Source organism: Stegodyphus dumicola, chromosome 9, assembly GCF_044657685.1.
Source record: "Stegodyphus dumicola isolate Sdum_Otavi_A_Nest chromosome 9, ASM4465768v1".
In the NCBI taxonomy this organism is placed as follows: Eukaryota; Metazoa; Arthropoda; class Arachnida; order Araneae; family Eresidae; genus Stegodyphus; species Stegodyphus dumicola.
The window spans coordinates 35736589-35756942 of NC_140776.1; the positions used below are offsets into that span (position 1 = coordinate 35736589).

At 32.5% G+C, this 20354-nt stretch overlaps 1 protein-coding gene across 2 annotated transcripts in view; it reads left to right on the top strand.

Annotated features, from left to right (window-relative positions):
• The first annotated feature begins 3900 nt into the window (after nucleotides 1-3900).
• LOC118193346 (cell adhesion molecule Dscam1-like) overlaps nucleotides 3901-20354 on the top strand; it is a 672928-nt gene continuing 656474 nt past the window's right edge. For both annotated transcript variants that reach the window (XR_015042955.1, XM_085823337.1), the window contains exon 1: nucleotides 3901-4194. Coding sequence is in view for 1 of the 2 variants with exons in the window: in XM_085823337.1 (XP_085679463.1) it covers nucleotides 4131-4194 (64 nt within the window). In the remaining variant the exon portion in view is untranslated. The remainder of the gene's footprint in view (nucleotides 4195-20354) is intronic.

Here is a 20354-nt window from a genome sequence, read left to right on the forward strand (position 1 = left end):
GAACTAAACACCGGGGGTCCAAACTGACGACTTGCTCAGGGCATATGCTGATTCTTTCCACGGCACAAGCTCAAGAAAGCAGATTTCGGGTCAAGCCGTGGCCCACTAGGGCTGTTGCGCCACTGAGTTTAGTTTGAAGTGCCCATGTTCGGGTGGCGGATTACAAAATTTGATGGCTCTAGGTACCGCTGTTTTATCCTAATGCGAGAAATATATATACATATATGCAGATTCTTCATTATTTAATTTCTTTAAATATAATACAGGGCGATAATATTCCGTGGCAATAATTAAAAAAGTGAAACGCCGTTTACAGTGAACCGACAAAAAATGCCAAAACGAAATTAATAGTTCTTGTGGGTAAATTGACCGGTCAGGCTAATAAAAACTTAACATATCCCATTTATATGTCACATTTCGTTTCCTAATAAAATATATTTATAACGTAACGCTTAATATATGTATATACTATCAGTTAGACAAAACGTTGCAAAGTTATTCTTGTTGACAATAATTTTTTTTTAAATGTAAAACAGAACAAGCTACCTAGATAATTGCTATAGAAATAAATCCAAATTAATTTGTTAAAAAGACAAAGATTCAATACGATAATTTTCTCTATCTATTCTATTTTCTCTACTCTCTAAGCTTTGCTCAAAATCTTACTTTCTTAATGTTTGAATTGGAAGTGTGTTGCGAAAACGTGTCCTAAGCTCAGGAGCAATATAGTTTGCAGTGGGTCTTCCTGTTTTTCATAATTCATGTTTTAATTCCTTTGCTCGGGTTTTAGTGTCATTTGTCAACTATGTGTTAATGGCTATGTTTTGCTACTGACATTGTACGCTGAATAACATTAGACACAGTATCCCTCATCAAATATTTTCATAATATTTCTAGGGTTAAATCTAATTTAAAGTTAAATTAAAATATTATATTTCTTGATTCTGATGAATTTTCATCTTTACACGGAACGAGAAATCCAGAGGACGAAGTACGCGTAGTTTAGAGATAGAACTTAAATATTTTTTTTAACCTCTGTTTTAGATACGAACAAAATTTAATATAACATAACTAAAACTACTTGCGAGGTCTTAAAAGTACAAATGCTTTAGCTGCACAACAGAAAGACTCTAGTAACCTAATTAAGACGAATCTGGCCATTCGTGACTTCTAGACTTAAGCGCTAACAAATTCATAACGGCATGCAACGAATCATTCACGAAATAATTGCTCTCATGAAGTCTTGTCAATGTTCTCTCTCTAAGTTAGTTATTGCCTGGCTACATTAATTCAACCTCATTTGCTTTCTGATGAAAGCTTGGGAAGAAACAGAAATTGCAGGAAAACATGTAAAAAAAAATTATGTGATAATAAGTTGAATCTTACACTGTAATAATTTGAAAATAGCTATTTTTCTACATCTACGAATTCACGACCCAGATGTTCCAGGCAGAACCTATAATTTGTCTATAATTTGTCTTTTATAAATTTTGTTTCCTATAATTTGTCTTTTATAAATTCTGTCAGTTCATTTACTTTTCCATCAACCATATCCAATTGTTGCACATCACATGATTTAAGCAAAATTATCAGAAAGCATGAAAATTATGTGAAAGAAATAAACTGGTAAATATTTTTGCGATTTATTTTGCTATTACAAAAAAAAAAAAAAAAAAAAAAAAAGTTTTTTTAAGTTGGATGTTTTCTTTGCTTTGTACAAACCCTTCATACTTACTATTATAGATTACATAAGCATGACATTTTGAGAGCTAGATTACAAATATTTCCCTTCTTAAAAATATGTAATAGGTTTAATACTACCTTATTCCGAAAACCATTGCATAAGAAACTATCTTATAATTTTAATTATTAGATTTAACGCCAAGATTAACTTAAAAGGAACATTTGTTTCAGAACTAATGCCTGTTATGCGTGGTCATCACGTACAGGGTGGTTGGAAAGTTTCCTTACATGTGCAGTCATTTCATAAACACTTACAGTTATTTGCTCAAAACATCCCTATGTGCAACACCGTTTTGTAGTTTAAACCCTTGCAAAATTATATCCATTTCATTCTCAAACGTTACAAGCTCAGAATCTCAAATACCAAGATAAACATTTCCACCCTAAATCTATTTAAACTTGAGTTTTGCTTGTAAATATTTTAAGGTACAAAAAAGAAACCATAAAAATGTTAATGAAATCATACTGAAGAGAGCAATGACTCTGTCATATAGACAGGAATGTAGAAAATATTTACTTAAATAAATTCAAAATTAATAAATAAATTTAATTTCTTGCATTCCTTGATTGCAATACTGATTTCTCAAAATTAGTTAATTATGAATGCATTTAATCTGAGAATAACACTCAAGATCGTGGAATTAAAATAAGAACACTCACGTTAAGATAAATTTTAAAATCATTTTTCTAGTGTACTTATCGATTATATGAATTTCTGCACTCGCAAAAGTTTAAAATTTTATTTGCCGTTTTTGTTTTCAAATTTTCCATAGGAAGATAATGGAATAAAACAAAAAGAAAGAAAAAACAAAAATCTGAAATTTTTCAGATTTTAAATTACGTCCAAAGGGGCGTTTTTTTAACGTTTTAAGTGTTAGCTTTATTTATTAAATATCATGTTCTTTGCATTTAAACCATAAAATTCAGTTCAAGAGCAATATCGCAAAATAATGTTAAATTAAGCATATCTTTAGAATTTCCGATATACACAGTCTCGCGAGCTGGAGATAAAAGTATTTTTTTTTATATATAACGTTGCCATTTCTCGCTTTTAAAGCATTGAGTTTGTAAATCAAAAATTCGTTAAAGTTTTACAAAATATAAAATCTATAATAAAACAAATTCCAAATTAGGGATTTCAAATGCCCATATTCGCAGTAGGATTTCGTCACTCAAAAGTCGATGGCTCTATGTACCATTGTTTTATCACAATGCGAGAAACAGACAATCATTTATGCAGATTTTTCATTATTTAATTTCTTCAAATATAATGCAGGACTCTAACATTTTTTGGCAACAGTTTGAAAAGTGAACCGACGTTTTTGAGTCCGACGCAAAATGCCAAAACGAAAGCAATAGTCCTTCGGGACTGAAATCCCTTTGGACTAAAAAAAAGAATTTTAAAATTCTGGAAATTAATTATAAAAGCGTAATTTTGTTTGTTTAATTATTTGCTGTTTGGCAACAACGCTTATCTATATTCGGGAAACTAGCCCATCCGTTTTCGATGTGAAAAATTCACATGCTAAGAAATGACTGTTATAAGTTCCGTGGCGCATTATTTGAATATATTAAATTATGCTGATTTTATTCATCTGCGCGCTGAAGACAGTCATTAAATGCCAACACACTTTATACTGGATATTAAAAGTTATTCGTCTCACGTTCGTTCGCTACTTACTGTACGAAAAGGAAACGAAATTAATCACCCTGCGCTGGTTGTTTCCTTGCAAAGCACCTCGCGTAAAATCCGCGGAAACAACACCTGCTCCCGCGTTAGTTTGACATTCACTGCATGCTCAGGAGTGAAATTTGAAAGAAGATGTAAAAGAATAAAATAAATAAATAAGAATGAAGGCGTACAGGGGAAGCATGGCGTATGAACAAGGCAAAAAATAAAAGTGCAAAAGTATCTCAAGGGATAAAATTAATTTCTCCGAACTGTACCGAAACTCATCGCTTTCCACTATCCATGCGCTTGGTAGTGGAAAGAGACGACCGCAAAACTGAGCAAGAATGGCTCTTTGAAGTCGAGCCGCACATTCCCACAGCGTATTGCGCATTAAAATCTTGCGCATGCTCTCGATGTCCCGTAATGATATACGGAGCGTCCCGCGTGCTTTTGGCGGCATTTCATCGTCAGATGCCGCACAGGGATTTGCCACGTTCGGCCGTGATGACGCTCAATCACGGAGAGCAACTCCAAACCATGTGCTCCCGATCCCGTCTTTGCATCAGCGCGTGGGAGCTGTCTCCTTGAGTAAACTATCTACCGTGTGATACACGTGTTGCTGTGGGAACTGTTTCATAATTTTGCAAGTTACTGATCAATAATTTTCGGCAACTGAAACTTTGTCATAACGAACAGAAAAACAAAATAGAAAAAGATGCACAAGAGAAGACAGTATGAGATTTCTCGTGTTTTGTATGTCATGACTATCTTGATGACAAGTAAGTGAGAAAATTTAGTTTAATTTTTTTTTAATATATTCTTGGTAATAAGTTTCTATGCAGTGTTTATGGTAATAATGTTACGTGACATGAAAAGCATAAATATTACGTTACAAACATCGTAAACAACACAAAAATAATGTAAAATATATGTATAAATCAAATATTCTGCTATGTTTATTTGTTTGTTTTTAAACTTATCATTTCTTGTTAACATCCAAAATATCAGAAAAAATATGTTCTTAATATTAAATCGATATTTTATACGATTACGTTTAATTTAGCTTTGTACAGGTATATAGTGAATGAAAAAAATATTTTGTGTAAGAAAACTGAAAATAATGTACTTGCAAAGTGATATGATAGCATATGGGAATGTTTTTATGTAAATTCTACGATTATTATATCTATAAGTAAGGACAATCAGTATCTTATGTGGAGGTGTTCTTCAAATACACGTAGTTTCATATGCTTCATTGAAAAGGCGTTTTCCAACTCTTCGCAATTTTCTGTGATAGATATGTATTTGGAAGAAATAGACAAATATTTCTAACAAAACAGAAGATAAACATTTCTAACAAAACGGAGGATAAACACAAGAGGGAAAACGTACACGATATTCAGTTACATTTACTAGCATATAAACGAATGAGATAGTTGAAAATGAGCCATTTAGCCTCGAGCACTGCTCTTAGCAAAGTGGAATATTGCATACAATATATTGTAAATGTGCTAGCATGAAACGTAGTTAACATTTAGCTAATACTTAAGAAAGCTTCACAAACTGAAGAGATTCTGATGCATTTTTTACTTGAAGTTCAAATATATGTTTACATTTTATGCTTCATGAAGATAATGTCAAAACATGAACACGAGTTTTAACTTCTGTCAGTCGTTTTCGTTTATTTAAAATAATTTAATGCTCATCTTTCTTAAAAAAGTTTCACTTTAATTTTATTTTTCTCATCTGTTTATTTCAGTCATTTAGGTAGTTTCAAAGTAAATATTGCTATTTTTTTATTTCTAGTTTAGAATTATTTTCAAATATACCGAGATCTGTTATTTTAATATTTCAAGGTTCGTTTATGAGTTACAAATTTAGTATTCAATTACATTCTGCGTTCTGTTCTTCGATACAAACACCTGTTACATAAATATTTTAGATTTGAATCTTTAGTTTAAAATTATAATGTTAACCTTAACACATAGTTTATAAAAATAGCTGTAAACATACTTTAAATGAATTTTAATAAAATCGCACTCATTGTAATGTAGAGACACCTCATATCAAAAGAATACACCTCTTATAAAGTATTTAATTTTTGAAACCTTCATCATGAAGGTTAAAACTGTGTATATTCTGTATAAACACAGCGTAGCATCTTTCCCTTTTAGCAAAAGAGAATGAATTCTCTCTCATGAAAAGATACGATTCTAATAATAAGCCGGGCGACTGTTTACACATTTTAAATCGCCCTTTTATATGATTAAAGACTTTAAAAAAATGCACGTAGTTCATATTCATAATAACATCGATTTCTTGCGGTGAGAACTTACGAATAAATTAGCGTTAACTCAAAACGCAAAGAATACTCCAGGACTACTTAAAACTAATAGGCTGATTAAGCAACCTACGCCAGTGATAGAGTTTAAATAAACGGCCAGAAGGCATATCAGCTACTCAAATTAACAGCAGGAAGGAGAAAATAGCAACGTGCGCTACGCTAGCGAAATCACGCTCTGACAAACGTTCTCTTTTCGTCCGTTAAATTACTCTTCTTTACTTTAATTTAATATGCATCTTAGCGAGGAAATGCAAGGGGAAACTGAGGATTTCAGAAAATATAACAAACATTAGAATAATTGGTTATTAAAACTAAGGGGAACCTTAAAACCGTATATATCTTATCCGTGTATCTGTATCTGTGTATATCTATTCAAGGTACCTCAAAATATATCAGTTATACACAGTATATAATAAATTATTTTCGAAGAGCCTTTTATAACCAAATAATAATAAACAGTTACAACTATTTAACAAATAAAATCCTCATATAATTGCTATACATTTTAAATGTTGAAGATTGGGGAAATGGATAATACCCTGCTAAACTGCATGCTTGTGCAAGTAAGTACTTGTATCGTGATGAGCTAGTACAGAGTCTGAGCAAAATGTCTTCTAAAACTGAACTACAGAACATTTAGCCAGCTTTTGGTGGCTTCTATTAGAATTGATGGTCAGAATAAGGTCGTTTCTATTTGAATTTATGGTCAAAATAAATATCGGTGATGTGTTGTTGTATGTAGAACATTGACTTGAAACCCCTTTTGTGTCTTATATATAATAGGCATCAAGGTTCAAACATTAAATAGAATTTAAACACACTTCAAAATTAAATTAAACTTAAACACAAGGTTCAAACATTAAATAGAATTTAAACACACTTCCCTTGCTCCAAATATCTGAGATCCTAGCAGCGGTTGAGAGCTAAAATAACTGAACACTAGAAGTTCGACCCAGGTTTAAATCCCAGAGGCCAAGCGGTAAAGTCGCTGAACACTGGTAGTTCGGTCCGAGGTTCGAATCCCGCGAACGGGCTGGCTGCATGGGCGTTTCCGTGGTGTTCTCCATGTGTAACGTTATATGAGCCAGTTTCCCTTAGAAATTCCTCCACGAAGGCATCCCTCCCCTTAGGCAGATAGCCCACGAGGCTTTGCCATAATAACACAGACACAGATAAATAAGTTAAATCCCAGCAAAATGACTGGCTGCATGATAGTTTTCATTGTGTTTCCTATGTGTCATGGGAATGCGAGTTAGTTTGCCTTAAAGCATGCTGCATCAAATCTTTAATACCCTCAAATGCTTTTCTGTAATTTAAATAAACAAACTAATCCATCCTCAAGTATACTAACTATATTCGCACAGTCAGATCTATATAGTGTGCTCGACAGGGTTGTCCTTGAAAGAACTGAATTTTCTCTAACGAGAAAAAGCTGTACTGTGCTTGTGACATTTGAAACACCGTGATATGATCGCATGTACTTCAGGCTTTTAATCGGCTGATATCTGATATTAAATTTCTCAAGTACAATTGCATAATATCCAAAGCAAGATTTCGGCAATTTTAAGAAACTTACAGTTGCCGGGAATAATTCATCGGGATATGAGCAGATTTTACCAGAGCGATTATTCTTTCGCGTATTGAATATTTCGTGAAGGCTTTCTGAATTATATTTATGTAGTATTAAACATTGTTGCTTATCTAAAATATTAAAAATTACTCAATATACCAATTCTGATATTCCCTTCTATCACTCGGCTCATCAGCGGCCGAGCAGCAAAGTCGCTGAATAGCGGTAGTTCAGATTGGGGACTCGAATTCCGGCAAACGGGCTACATTGGCATTTCCATGGTTTCCCTCCTGTGTGATATGCATACTAACCAGTTTCCCTTAAACGTCTTCAACGAAGGCATCCCTCCCGTTAGCCAGGTAGCTCTTCAGTAGCTTTGTAATGATGAAATAAACAAACAAACGAAACCTTTCTATTTCTCAACATATTGGTGCATGATGTAAGTGGGGTTAGCAGAAACGCCATCACTCTGCCGGGTCAGCTAACGGTCCTTTCTGCTGCATGACCTGCTGTAATGGCGTTGCTATACATTTAATGTAAAATATTTTTGTATTTATTTAATATAATTAACACGTTTCTTGAAAATTGCATTCTTTTTAAATTATGTATTATATCGCAAAAACTGAAGAAATGAAGATAGAAATAACAACCTCTGAAATACACGCGGATGGTTCTCATATTGCAGAAACTCGCCGGCACTGGCCGAAGCTGCCAGGTTTTGAACTCTTGTAGTCATCCACCTTAATGTGTCAACCTATGCCTACAAATTTTGAATTTACAACACTTTGCTTTTATGAGGATTTAATGAAATTTTGATCACCAAATTGGCTGATTTAAGAGCAATGAGTTGCTACTCGGCAAATCGTAAGTCGTATTAATCATTAATGATTAAAATTTAATCGGAAAACTCAGGTATTTAAAAGGTATGTATCGCCACTCGGCAAAGCATAAACTCAGCAACAGAAAAGAAATGCATTGCCATTATCCGTAATAAACTATTTTCATCTTCCACTCAACAATCTGTTGCCATACGCCAAAGTATAATTTATTTAATTTTCCTTTCAAAATTTAAACTACGTGTTTATGATTACCTGTCTAAGCGGCTTAAGACCAATAAACGCAATTTTTCATCTCTATTATTATCGATGAGTAGCTAAACTCATTAACGTATTAATGAGTAGCTGAACTTATTAACGAGCTGGTCTCATTAAAATCATGATATTTAACTATGTATCTATTTAACATATATATTTTAGGCTGTTGCTCCAGCAAGCGGCTAGTAAATTTAGAAAACATAAATAAATCCCTTTCTACGTCTGTTTATTTCCAACTAGAGAGGGATTTCTGCACGCTTTTAAGTTCACTTTCGAGTTAGTTAGCCATTAGTTTGACTTGCTTGCTATTGTTCCTTGCGATTCATGTTGAGGAAATACTTGTTTACATGATGAAATCATCTCATTTCATGTCTGGAAATCTAAGGATGAGATCTGGGAAGAAAATCTCTTATAAAAGATAATCCTGAATGGAAGAATCTTATGTGTTGCCAGGCATTGTGTACTTAAACATCTAGGATAACGAAAAACAGCATATTTCGTTTCCTAGGTTCTGAAACAAAAATGAAATAAATTTTAGGAAGTTGCTGCATGTGGAAGTTTTACACTGAAAAGGATATTTCAAAACATTGTTAACGTTCATTTCTTGCGGAATTCTGGAAATGCTTTCTGTCTAACAAAGCCATAATTTTGATCAGCACTAAACAAGAAAGTAAACATGAACTGTTGATACTGGCAAGCTGTTAAATAAACGTAACACATTCACTGGCGTATTCATTATATCTAAAAAAAAAAAAAAAAAAAAAAACCGCCCCATTGATCATCGAAATATGTTATTACGCATTTAAGAAAACAAATGTTTGTAGAAATTTTGCAGATCTGTGTATTAACCCTTTATGTTTCACAAAAAAATAATACATAAATAAATAAAATTAATTAAAATAAAATAACTGTTGTTTTACGTATGAAGAAGATTGCAGTTTGTTGTAATTAGCTTGCAATAAAATTCTAGTTAATTGCAGATGTGTGTATTAGCCGTTTACGATTTGAAAAAAAAAAAAAAAAAAAATAACCGTGCGTTTACATACCTACAGGATTGCAATTAGTTGTAACTGACTTCAAATAAAATTCAAAATTATTGCAAATGTGTGTATTAGCCCTTTACGTCTTGTTAAAATAATAATAATAACCTTTGTTTTACATATCTAGGAGACTGCAATTACTTGTAATTGGCTTGCAACCAAATTCCAATTCATTGCAGATATGTGTATTAGCTCTTTGCGTTTTTCAAAATAAATAAATAAGCGTTGGTTTACATATCTAGATGATTGCAATTAAATATAACTGGCAATAAAATTAAAGTTCATTGTCATTAATATTATACCTTTCATACATCCTTTTAGATTACAAGACTACCTGTTCAGGATTTTGGGTCTTTATTTTCCTTTATTGCCTGTATGCATTTCTCATTATACTTGACGAAAGGCTCATTATGTTCATGACTCATGACTTCTAAGCTTTCTGAAAGAAATCACTTTTTTACATGACATAACTCATTACAATCTTAAATTCAATAATTCATTATCTGTAACTTTATGCTTGATTAACTAAAGTTTTAAAAATAGAAGGATTTTAGAATAGTTTAGCATGTCATACATGTCAAAGATAAGACCAAATAATGTTTGTATAGTCTTTCTAAAATTTTTTCGAACTCAAGAAACTGAAACATTCTGCAATGCATTCGCTGGAATTCGAACTTCGGACATTTCCGTACACGTGTTGAGCGAGATTCAAGTTACGTAACGAAGGCATGCAGAAAGGAAGGAGAAAATACCTTATATACTTCCCCTTTTATAGGTGGCTGGAGACGAGGGGGCCCAACCGTCAAATCCTGGTGGCGACGAATTATCATCCTCCGCATTTTAGTTCTGGCGCCACTTCTACGGTGTTTTAGAATTTTTTCAAAGACAGGAAACTGAAGTCATCCGCAATACCCTCGCTAGTATTCGAACTTCAGAACTCTCAAAACCGCAGCGAGTCTGCTTCCAGTTATACCACAAAAACATGCGGAAAGGGTGGGAAAATACTTCATATATTTGCGTGAATGGAAAATGCCCTTCTTCTGATTATTATTATTTTTATTTATTCTTCTTATTATTATTTTTATATTATTATCATCATCATTGAGAATATCTACTCAAAATCCTGTCACTTCATAAGTATTTTGATTCCTACGTGGCTTTATAATACTTTACGCTTTAATTATTTGCTAATTCCATTTAAAAATTAAAATATTGGTTATTTCTAATAATATACAACAGTTTTTATTCCTCATTATTTCATTTAAATTAAATTCATCTTGGTGTATTTCGTTTTAAACCTAGATTTAACAATGGATGAAATTTGTAATTTTTATTCCAAGCATTCTGCAACTGCATTGGGAGTCTTATCAACCTTACTTTCTAATATATTTGATTTTCCTATTTAATTAGCTAATGCAGAAATCTATGAAGTACTGCTGAATATTCATGAATGTAGCTAATGAAATTGCGTGCATGTCACTTCTCTAATGAGCTATGCATAATTTCATTTTTAATGAATTTTGTGATGTGTTTATGTTTTTTAGAGATGTCAGTACAAACACGGAATGTTTTCATACTCACTGATTTATTGTTTATGATATTCTGTGAGGACTTCGTTTTCAGAGAATCCCATAGACTCTCGAAGAAGTCTAATGATTTGTAGTTTGGGATTTTTCTTTCCATATTCGTAAATTAGAAATTGTACACAAGTTTTATGTTTTATAAATTGTACACAACTCTGTGTTATTTGTATGCATTTTTATGTTTTGTAAATTCTATAAAATTTGGCTTTACTATTTGTATACAATTTTTATGTTTTCATTCTTGATCAGAATGCACAAAAATGAAATTTTATATGCTTTAGCTTTCTGCTTACAGAGAAAGCTTACATATACATATTTATATTAGATTAAATTCTAACTTTAATTTGCAAAAGTATCTTAAATCTTCCATGCGGTTTCGTTACTTTCCTTTTATATCCTAAACCTGTAATACGCTAAAAATTACTCTTTAGAATCTCTCGTATTTATTTCAAAACTTCTTCGTTCATTCGACTCATACATAATAATAACGACGAATTTAATTAAATAACATCGATATTAGGCTTAAAATCTTCTACCAAGATAGAATTAAATCATAGTTTTATAAGAACAATTGCAGCAAAGCGATATTTTCTCCATCTACTGGGAGAATAACATCACTGTTCTTCATTTAATTTGATAACATCATTTTCGCTCTCACACTCAACTTCCCTGTGCAAACATCTTTTTTGACATTTCATTTCTTTATATGCTGAAGTTCTGAAAATGTAAACGAATGCTTAATATAATGGGATGCAGAGTGTTATCTTGTGACTAATCTGTTGTGTAGGCTTTCAAATATATCATTCTAAGATTAAAAACTATGACGTGGACAACAATGTTACTTCCTTGTACGGCCTACTGAATTATAGATATTTTTGCTGCATCTCCTTTAAACGTATTTCATCGAATTTCATTAGAGATATATTTCTTATTCAATCAATTCAGTTATCACTTCGTGGCAAGGCAAAAAATCGTAAAAACTTCTTGGCAAGGCAAAAAACAGTTTTAAAATAATTTGCAATTCAAATTACAGTTTCCTCACAAAAACACGCAATTTGGTCAGCGGGCAGGAAGACAAATGCACAAAGCTGAAAGCTTAATTTTGGCCCCACTCGGCAAAAAGACACTGAAGTTGGTGCAGAAAGAGACTTCATTCCCTTAATAAAAGTTTAAAATGTAAACAAATGGCGCCTTCGTTATACATTAGCACTTTAAAAATTTAAAATCTTTCATAATTCTACAATTATTTAATGCAGATTAACAAAATGCATAAAACTTTAACCAGAAGCGTGAAAGAAAATAATTTTGATAGTTAACTAAGCAATTTGTAAACAGGTATTTGTCTGTTTGTAAAGAGATATTTGTCCTATGCAGATATATATATATTTTTTTGTTGTTGTTGTTTTGTTAGGGTGCAGCCCGGTTCACCTTGCAAAACAAAGTTTGCCCTATGACCATATGCGGGCTAAGCCAGTACAAAAATCACCACACAATTATGCAAATACACGAATCACACAATGTCAATGGTTTCGTTATTGTTTTAATAATCTTCATAATCTTATGAATCGTTTTGGTTTTCCCCATGTGTAACGTGTATACGAGCCAGTTTCCCTTAGAAAGTCCTCCACGAAGGCATCCCTCCTCTTAGGCAGATAGCCCTCGAGGCTTTGCCATAATTACACACACACATAATCTTATGCGCTATTCTTTTTGCACTAAGTAAACCATTTTTCACAAAATTTGTGTTCGCTCCATCATCCCATGCAGGTATTTTCTTCCTTTTTCTAAATATATTTAGACTATATTTTTCATGAAAATTATCAGCAAAACTTTATAAAAAAGATGAATTTATTAATAGCCTTTATTAATTAACTATGTTCATATAAAAATTCTATTAAGTGCTAAAGGTTGCATTAATTTTCTACGCATTTTCAATTTTTAAATGCATAAGTTTCCTTCTTACATTTTCAGCAAAAATTTACTAGTTCACTCTAATATATGAAATATAGAAGTAAAAATATGCCTTTTTCCTTCTTACGCTCCGAAGTCATTATGCGAAAATGCACTTACAACTTTTAAAACCTGAAACACGCATATGTGCGATGTTATCGTCATGCGATGATTTGTGGGTGCTTTTATTTTTATCACGATAATTTTAAGCTGCAAAGTTTATGAACTCCTTTATTTTCGAACACGATATTTTGTACCAAGATGTTCTAGAACTGCGATGTTTTCTCTTTGCTTTCTTTTCTCTCACGATGTTTTGTACTACGACGTTTTCGCCTTGCGTTGTTTTCTCCGCGACGTTTTCGTCCCCGATGTTTTTGCCGCGATGTTTTCGGCGGGCGCCTTTAATTCCCCCTTCCCTATTCTAAAAATAATAATGCCTCTTTCCGGACTGTGACATTTTAAGATTAATCCATCTCATATGACTTGAGTAACATTGATGACGCAGCTAATTTTTAACTTAAAATTCCAAGCACTGCAACTTTCTCTTAATATCCAACTTAAGCCGAAATTTCTCATTTGTGAGCCTTCATATTGGATAACTGCGCACCTTTTGCTTCAGCTCTCTTCCCTTTAAGACGTTAGTTCGCTCGCCTAGCCTCTGCCAGAGTCTTGTGTCCATTGTTCTAAATATAGAATCTCTCTAAAATTGTGGGACGCACAGCGCATACAAGATGCTGACGTAAAATGAAGCAGAACATGTGTCCTCAAAATTAATTATCCAAGAATAGAATTATGTGTGGAAGTTACGGCTACGTCTATCTTCCAGTATCAGCTTTCCAACTATGCTGTAAAGCCTCTCCAAGTTGTTACAAAGCAGGGAACCATCTCCATTGCAGCTTTCCGCAACTGTTATATATATATATATATATATATCCTATTGCATATATATAAATGTAATAATATATTTCATAAAAAGAGAGAAAGAGATGGGTCTTTCTCTCTTTTTATATTTCATAAAAAGAGAGAAAGATCTTAAATTATATATATATATATATAATTTAAGAAAGGAGAAAAAAAACTATAAAAGACCTTTGTGGTTAAGAATTTTGCGCATTGAGCTGCATAAATTAGAAAACAGGGTAAAAAGGATATTCTTCATGCTTCTACTTTATAGAAGATCTGATACTGTGATTTCGGTGAATAATTTTAACACTAAGTTAAAATAAATTGCAATTAAAAGTGTAAATACAAGCTAAATGAAATTATCACAAGGATTTTTACAAATAAAAAGCGAATTTAAAACTCAAATCAAATTGAAAGTAAAATGTTGATTACATTTAAAACTATCCTAAAACGTATAAATAGAAACACAAAAGTTATTTAAGACATAAGCAAAAATACAAAGATATAAAGAAGCGGTAAATTGCAAATTAGCCTAATTCGAATCTCATTATGGACTCTTCAAGGGAAATGCACAATGGTTTTCGATTCCAGCTAATTCCATATCGCTTTTCGTCAAAACAGAAGAATCGAGACTGTACACGAAACTTTTTGATTATTTAATTGACAAAATAATCTAGATAAAAACTTAAGTCTCAATTTATCTGCTTCATTTCCCGACGACCCACCAGCGGCCGAGCGGTAAAGTCGCTGAACACTGGTAGTTCGGTCCAAGGTTCGAATCCCGCGAACAGGCTGGCTGCATGGGCGTTTTCGTGGTTTTCCCCATGTGTAACGTGTATACGAGCCAGTTTTCCTTAGAAAGTCCTCCACGAAGGCATCCTTCATTCTAGGCAGATAGCCCTCGAGGCTTTGCCATAATCTCACACACACATTTCCCGACGTTCCGCTTGTTAAAAGTAAATGATAAACGCATTAATGGTGTAAGGAAAAACTATACAATCTAGCTTCGTTAGGCAAATGTACAAAATAAAACAAATAGCGAATTACTATTAGTCAATTAATACAAGATTTATAGGGAGGACCTACTAGCTTAAAGAGTTTAAACTTTGTAAAAGAAGGAAAAAACTTTGAAATTAAATCTAAAAGCGCCCCAACTTGAGTCTTGCTATCACCAAAATTAAAACAAGTGATAATATATGCACTCTCACTATATGTATGTAAGCTATAAGAGAATACGATAGCGGCTTTAAAAATAATTGGCGACCTTAAAATTAACTTTCTAGATTTGGTGCTCTCCCCCAAAATTTAGCTGTTCTCCCAAATTCGAGATCCTTCCATGTTATATGACGCTACTTAAAAAGGGACATTAAAACTAAATTTAACCAATCACAAATTAGCTGTACTTATACATCAGACTTAGTATAAATACCCAGCTGGTGAATTAATTACGCCATTCTTTTGCTAGCTTCTACCTTGCTAACATCTTCGCTCTGATTCGCTTCTAAAATACCTACGTCATTTCTTTAAAAAAAATGTACATAGAAATGTATTATATTGAATTCTGATTGAATAAGTGTCTGCCAAACTACTTGGTTACGTGTGAAAATAAAGATTGGCGATTTGACAGAATCCAGTTTCGTCATCTTCGTCTCGTCTTGCCACTCTGCTATCACGAACGACTAATCATCCAAATTATTATATATATATTTATACTCACGATATAGCCAAATATCACCGGATACACTGGATTGCACACATTCTTCCAAATTTCTAGAGAAATGCTTGACAAAGCGTACTTTAACTACGGCCATATAAATAATATGCTTGAAGTCACATTCCCAATGAAAACTCACTCACGAGTGCATCTAAGAAACGAACAAAAAATTACTAAGAAGAAAAATATTTCCGATATCATAGAAACCAGAAAATGGTTCGTAACGTTCACAAAATATTGAACATGCCATATGTAACTTTGGGATGCAATCTCTTAAAAATAACGTGCATGTTAAAGAAGCTATAAAAGTATCTTTGAGAAAAATTAGTTTTATTCGTATTTTTTCCTTGTAACATGCAGAGGTTTCGAATAAATTTAAAGAAACTGACAAAAAAAAAAAAAAAAAAAAAAAAAAAAGGTGACAACACTCAAGAGAAACATCAGACCATATTCTAAAATCAAAATACTGTGCATTCGATAAGATATGAGCAATTAAAGAAAAATATTATAAAAAATAACAGGTTTTTCCCTTTCATAATTTGGTAGTCTAGTACATAACGCAAGCTCTATGAAAATTCCGTATGAAGATCATGAAACGTCAGAATGATTTCGACCATATAATGAACTTTATATAGGAATAAGATATAATTTTAGTCGTTTGAATATTTACTTTTATTTAGGATTTATTATACCAAAGGGAAAATTTGCCCTGAATTACCATTAATTTCGTTTTGGCATTTTCCGTTGGTTCACTATAAATGGCGGTTCATTTTCCAAATTGTTGCTACCAAATGTTAGAGCCCTGTGTTATATTTAAAAAAATTAAATAATGAAGAATCTCCATAAAAGTATGTATGTTTCTCGCATTGGGATAAAACAACGGTACCTAGAGCCATCAAATTTTGAATAACGTAATCTTCTACCAAATATGGTCATATGGAAGCCCAAATTTGGAATTTGAAATTTGTTTTATTATCAATTTCATCTGGAACTCAACGATTTCAAAGCGAGCAATGACAAAACAAAACGATTTTTTTTTTTTTTTTTTTTTTTTTTTTTTTATCTCCAGCGCGCAAGCTTGTGTATCGGAAATTCTAAAGCTCTGCTAATTTTAATATGATTTTGCGAACTTGCTGTTGAATTAAATTTTATGGTTGAAGTGCGAAAACATGATATTTAATAAATAAAGGTAACACACAAAACGTTAAATAAACGCCCCTTTGGACGTAATGTAAATTTTTTTAAGTTTGTTTTCTCGCTTTTTTCTATATGTTTGCATTAAATCACTATTCCGGAAGTTTTACTTTATTACGAGTACGATCTTATTTTATTGTATTTAATATTTTTTTAAATTTTTAACCCAAAAGTGTGTTAGCCCAGAAAGGTTATCACTCTCAAGCCTGCATTTTGCGCCGATTCCCTACAAACGGCGTATCACTTTTTAGATTGTTGCCACCAGATATTATCGCCCTATATTATATTCAAAGAGATTAAATAATGAAGAACCATCATGAATGTATGCATATTTTTCGCATTGTGTAAAAACAACGGTACCTAGTACCATCAAATTTTGAATAACGCAATTCGATATTCGGCCTTCCACCTGCACACGAACATGGGCACGTGGAAAGCCAAATATTGAACTTCGAATTTGCTCTATTATCTATTTCACATTTTGTAAAACGTTAACGAATTTCTGATTAACTTACTCAACGATTTTAAAGATAGCGCTGACAACATTATAAGGAAAGTAACTTTTTTTGTCTTAAGCGCGAGTGACGATATTCTAAAGATATGCTGTTTTTAAATAATTTATGCTATTGTTGTTGAATTGAATTTTATTTTGTTTAAGTGCGAAGATTATGCCATTTAATAAATAAAGATAACACACAAAACGTTTTAGAAAGGCCGCTTTGGGCGTTATATAAAATCTGAAAGCTTTCAGATTTCCTTTTCCATTTATTATACGGAAACAATAGAGTGATAATTTGTTTCTCATTCTGTGGATTTCTGCATTTTTGTATCTCCTTTAAACCTAAAACTTTAACACTTTATTCCTACTACTTATTAATTTGTACACTTATTTCACTTTCAAGAGCTGTTTTAGAGCTGAACTGTGCTTCAAATGAAATTTTTATTTTGTTTTAGTGGTTACTTTACTTTGTTTTGCTGTTGGTTATAAGTAAATTTCTAATTTTAAAATCTTTCTGTCTTCGAAAAGATTTTTTTCCTATATTTAACTATTTTTAGCATATAAATATGTTACTGCTGAACACACATCGCTTAAACAATATTAATTTTCATTTGTTGTTCTTGTTATAAAAAACGCATCAAGCCTGAATTAATTAAGATAATTTTACTAAAGTTCTTACATATAATATGCATGCAGGGCAAAATCTGTAAATTGCATAATACCACAGAACATTTATGTCACACTCACTATGCAATATTTATACTATATTATTCATTTCTTTTTTCTTTATTTTTTGTATGAAGTAAATAATTATTTAAGGAAATAATCAAGCGTAATTATTTTTAAGTGACCAGATCTTGGTAAAACGATACAAGATGAAAAAAAAGTTACGTAAAAGCTACCTGTTAAAGTTATTTCATTACTATTACAGTTGGGTAAACGGCCAACGAGGATAGTGGTTAGCAACACTGACTCCGTACCAATCCCGATTCGAATCCCGGAAAAGACATGGATGTTTGCACTCTAAATATGCGGCCAGCCGAAAGTCCTTTTGAGAGGTTACTGTTAGAAGAAGAGGGTGGGAGCACCTCAAAACAATCCCCCCCGGCGTGCTCTCCATCAAATTTGGGGGAAGAAATGACAAAAGTCGTATTGTGCTATCTTGCAATCTTGCACTCCTTTCCTCGATGAATTTTGTGGGCTTGTTCTGAAGTTACTATCACAGAAGTGAGATTATTCACAACAACAACAGCACATTTCGGTGGGTTGAAGTCCTGCACATAAGTGCGCACTTGTACAACCAATGGCGATATTCTAAAGTCTCAATCTGGGATTAGACTTGGATCTAGTCCCACCAGCATCCCAGTCTGGGACTAGACTGGGATGCTGGTGTTAATGTTGAAAAGCACTTAAAATTTACATTATTTAATGTTCCTTTTGCTTTCTGTGAATATTTTTCGAAATTAAACTTCAAACTTAAGAAAGCTCAAAAATTCAAATTTAACTAATTGTCCTTCGTGGTGTAACTTTAGTACGCTCTCAAATGCGCGTCCATTGTGCTATCGTTTCACCACAAAGTCATACAGAAAGGCGAGAGAAAATACCTTAAATGCTCCCCCGTTTAAAGGACGACTGAGGATTAGGAGGCCCACACCAAATCCAGGTGGTGAAGAGTCATCATCCACCACCTTTCTGTTCGCCCGCCACGGTAGAGTTATTTGAATATTTTAAAGTAGGAGACATGAAAAATGTGCAGTACCCTCTGCGGGACTCGAACCCTAGACCCCTCGAATACGCGCCGAGTGTGCTACCGTTACACCATGAAAAAGGAGAGAGGAAATACCTTGTTTTGAATAGCAGTATTTCAATTACTAACAAAAATTGATTTACTAAATTACGTCCTTTAGGTATCGTTAAATTTGTGATAATCTACTGAAAACTGTTTGCATCACTCTGCGGAAAGAAATAAGCTATTAAAGGTATATAATCTCTTTGCAGAAACTGGACCCAACTTAGATGCAATACGAACAGTAATGGAGAAAACACAGAGTACAGAAATTCAACACAGCATTTTAAATTATCGATAGAAACTCATTTTTTGGGGGGTGGAGGAAACTAATTTCAGAGTATCGTGTTCAAACACTACAAGTTATATTAGTGTTAATTAACCTTTCGTTTAAAGAAATCTGCTTTTGGATTTCTTCATTTTCATTCCGCATAAAGTTAAAAGGAAATTAGAAATACCATAGCTAATATTATGGAAGAACGTATTAAAATGTATTTTCATTTGACAGTCTGTGATTACGTAATTTATTTTTATGCAATGTTTGTATCAGCAGCAATAAAGAAAAGAAAAAAAAAATATTAAAAACTTTTTTTTTTTTTTTTTTTTTTTTTTTTTTTTTTTGCTAATTTCTCACACGTTGAAATCTCCAAAACATTATGCTCGAATAAGTAGGCGGATAAGTTATTTAAAACGCCTGATCTTATACTAATCAGCGAGCATTTCTCTTCTGTTTTAATTGCGCACTTGAAATGACAAACAGATCTTATACATATTAAAAAATCGGGTTTTGAAACGAACAATTTTATCCCTATTAAAATAATGGTAAAAGATAAGTTAATTATCCCATTGCTCTCAAAACAACGGAGAACTGATAAAAAAAAAGAGTTACGGTTTTTCATTAAATGTTCCCCAAGGAGTTAATTAAGGCAGCAGAAAAATCAAACTTATTTTTCAAGAAATTCTAATTTCTCTCGGCAGTTTTTAATGAAAAACCATTTTTCCTTCTGTCATTTCATGACAGTAAATTAAAAGACGTATGTATATATATTTAAATTAAAAAAGACAGGACGGGATAAATTCCCTTCAGATATTTTTAAAGCGCTGAAATAGTGAGTTATTTACATATTTGGATTTTTGAATATGTTAATATCAGTTTGTCTTCCTTATCCTTGAGAAATGCTGGATTAAAAAGCGTAATTTTTTTATGTTTGTGTTGAAGTTACGATGCACAGAGTAATTTGAAATGTGTTTATTAAAAAAAA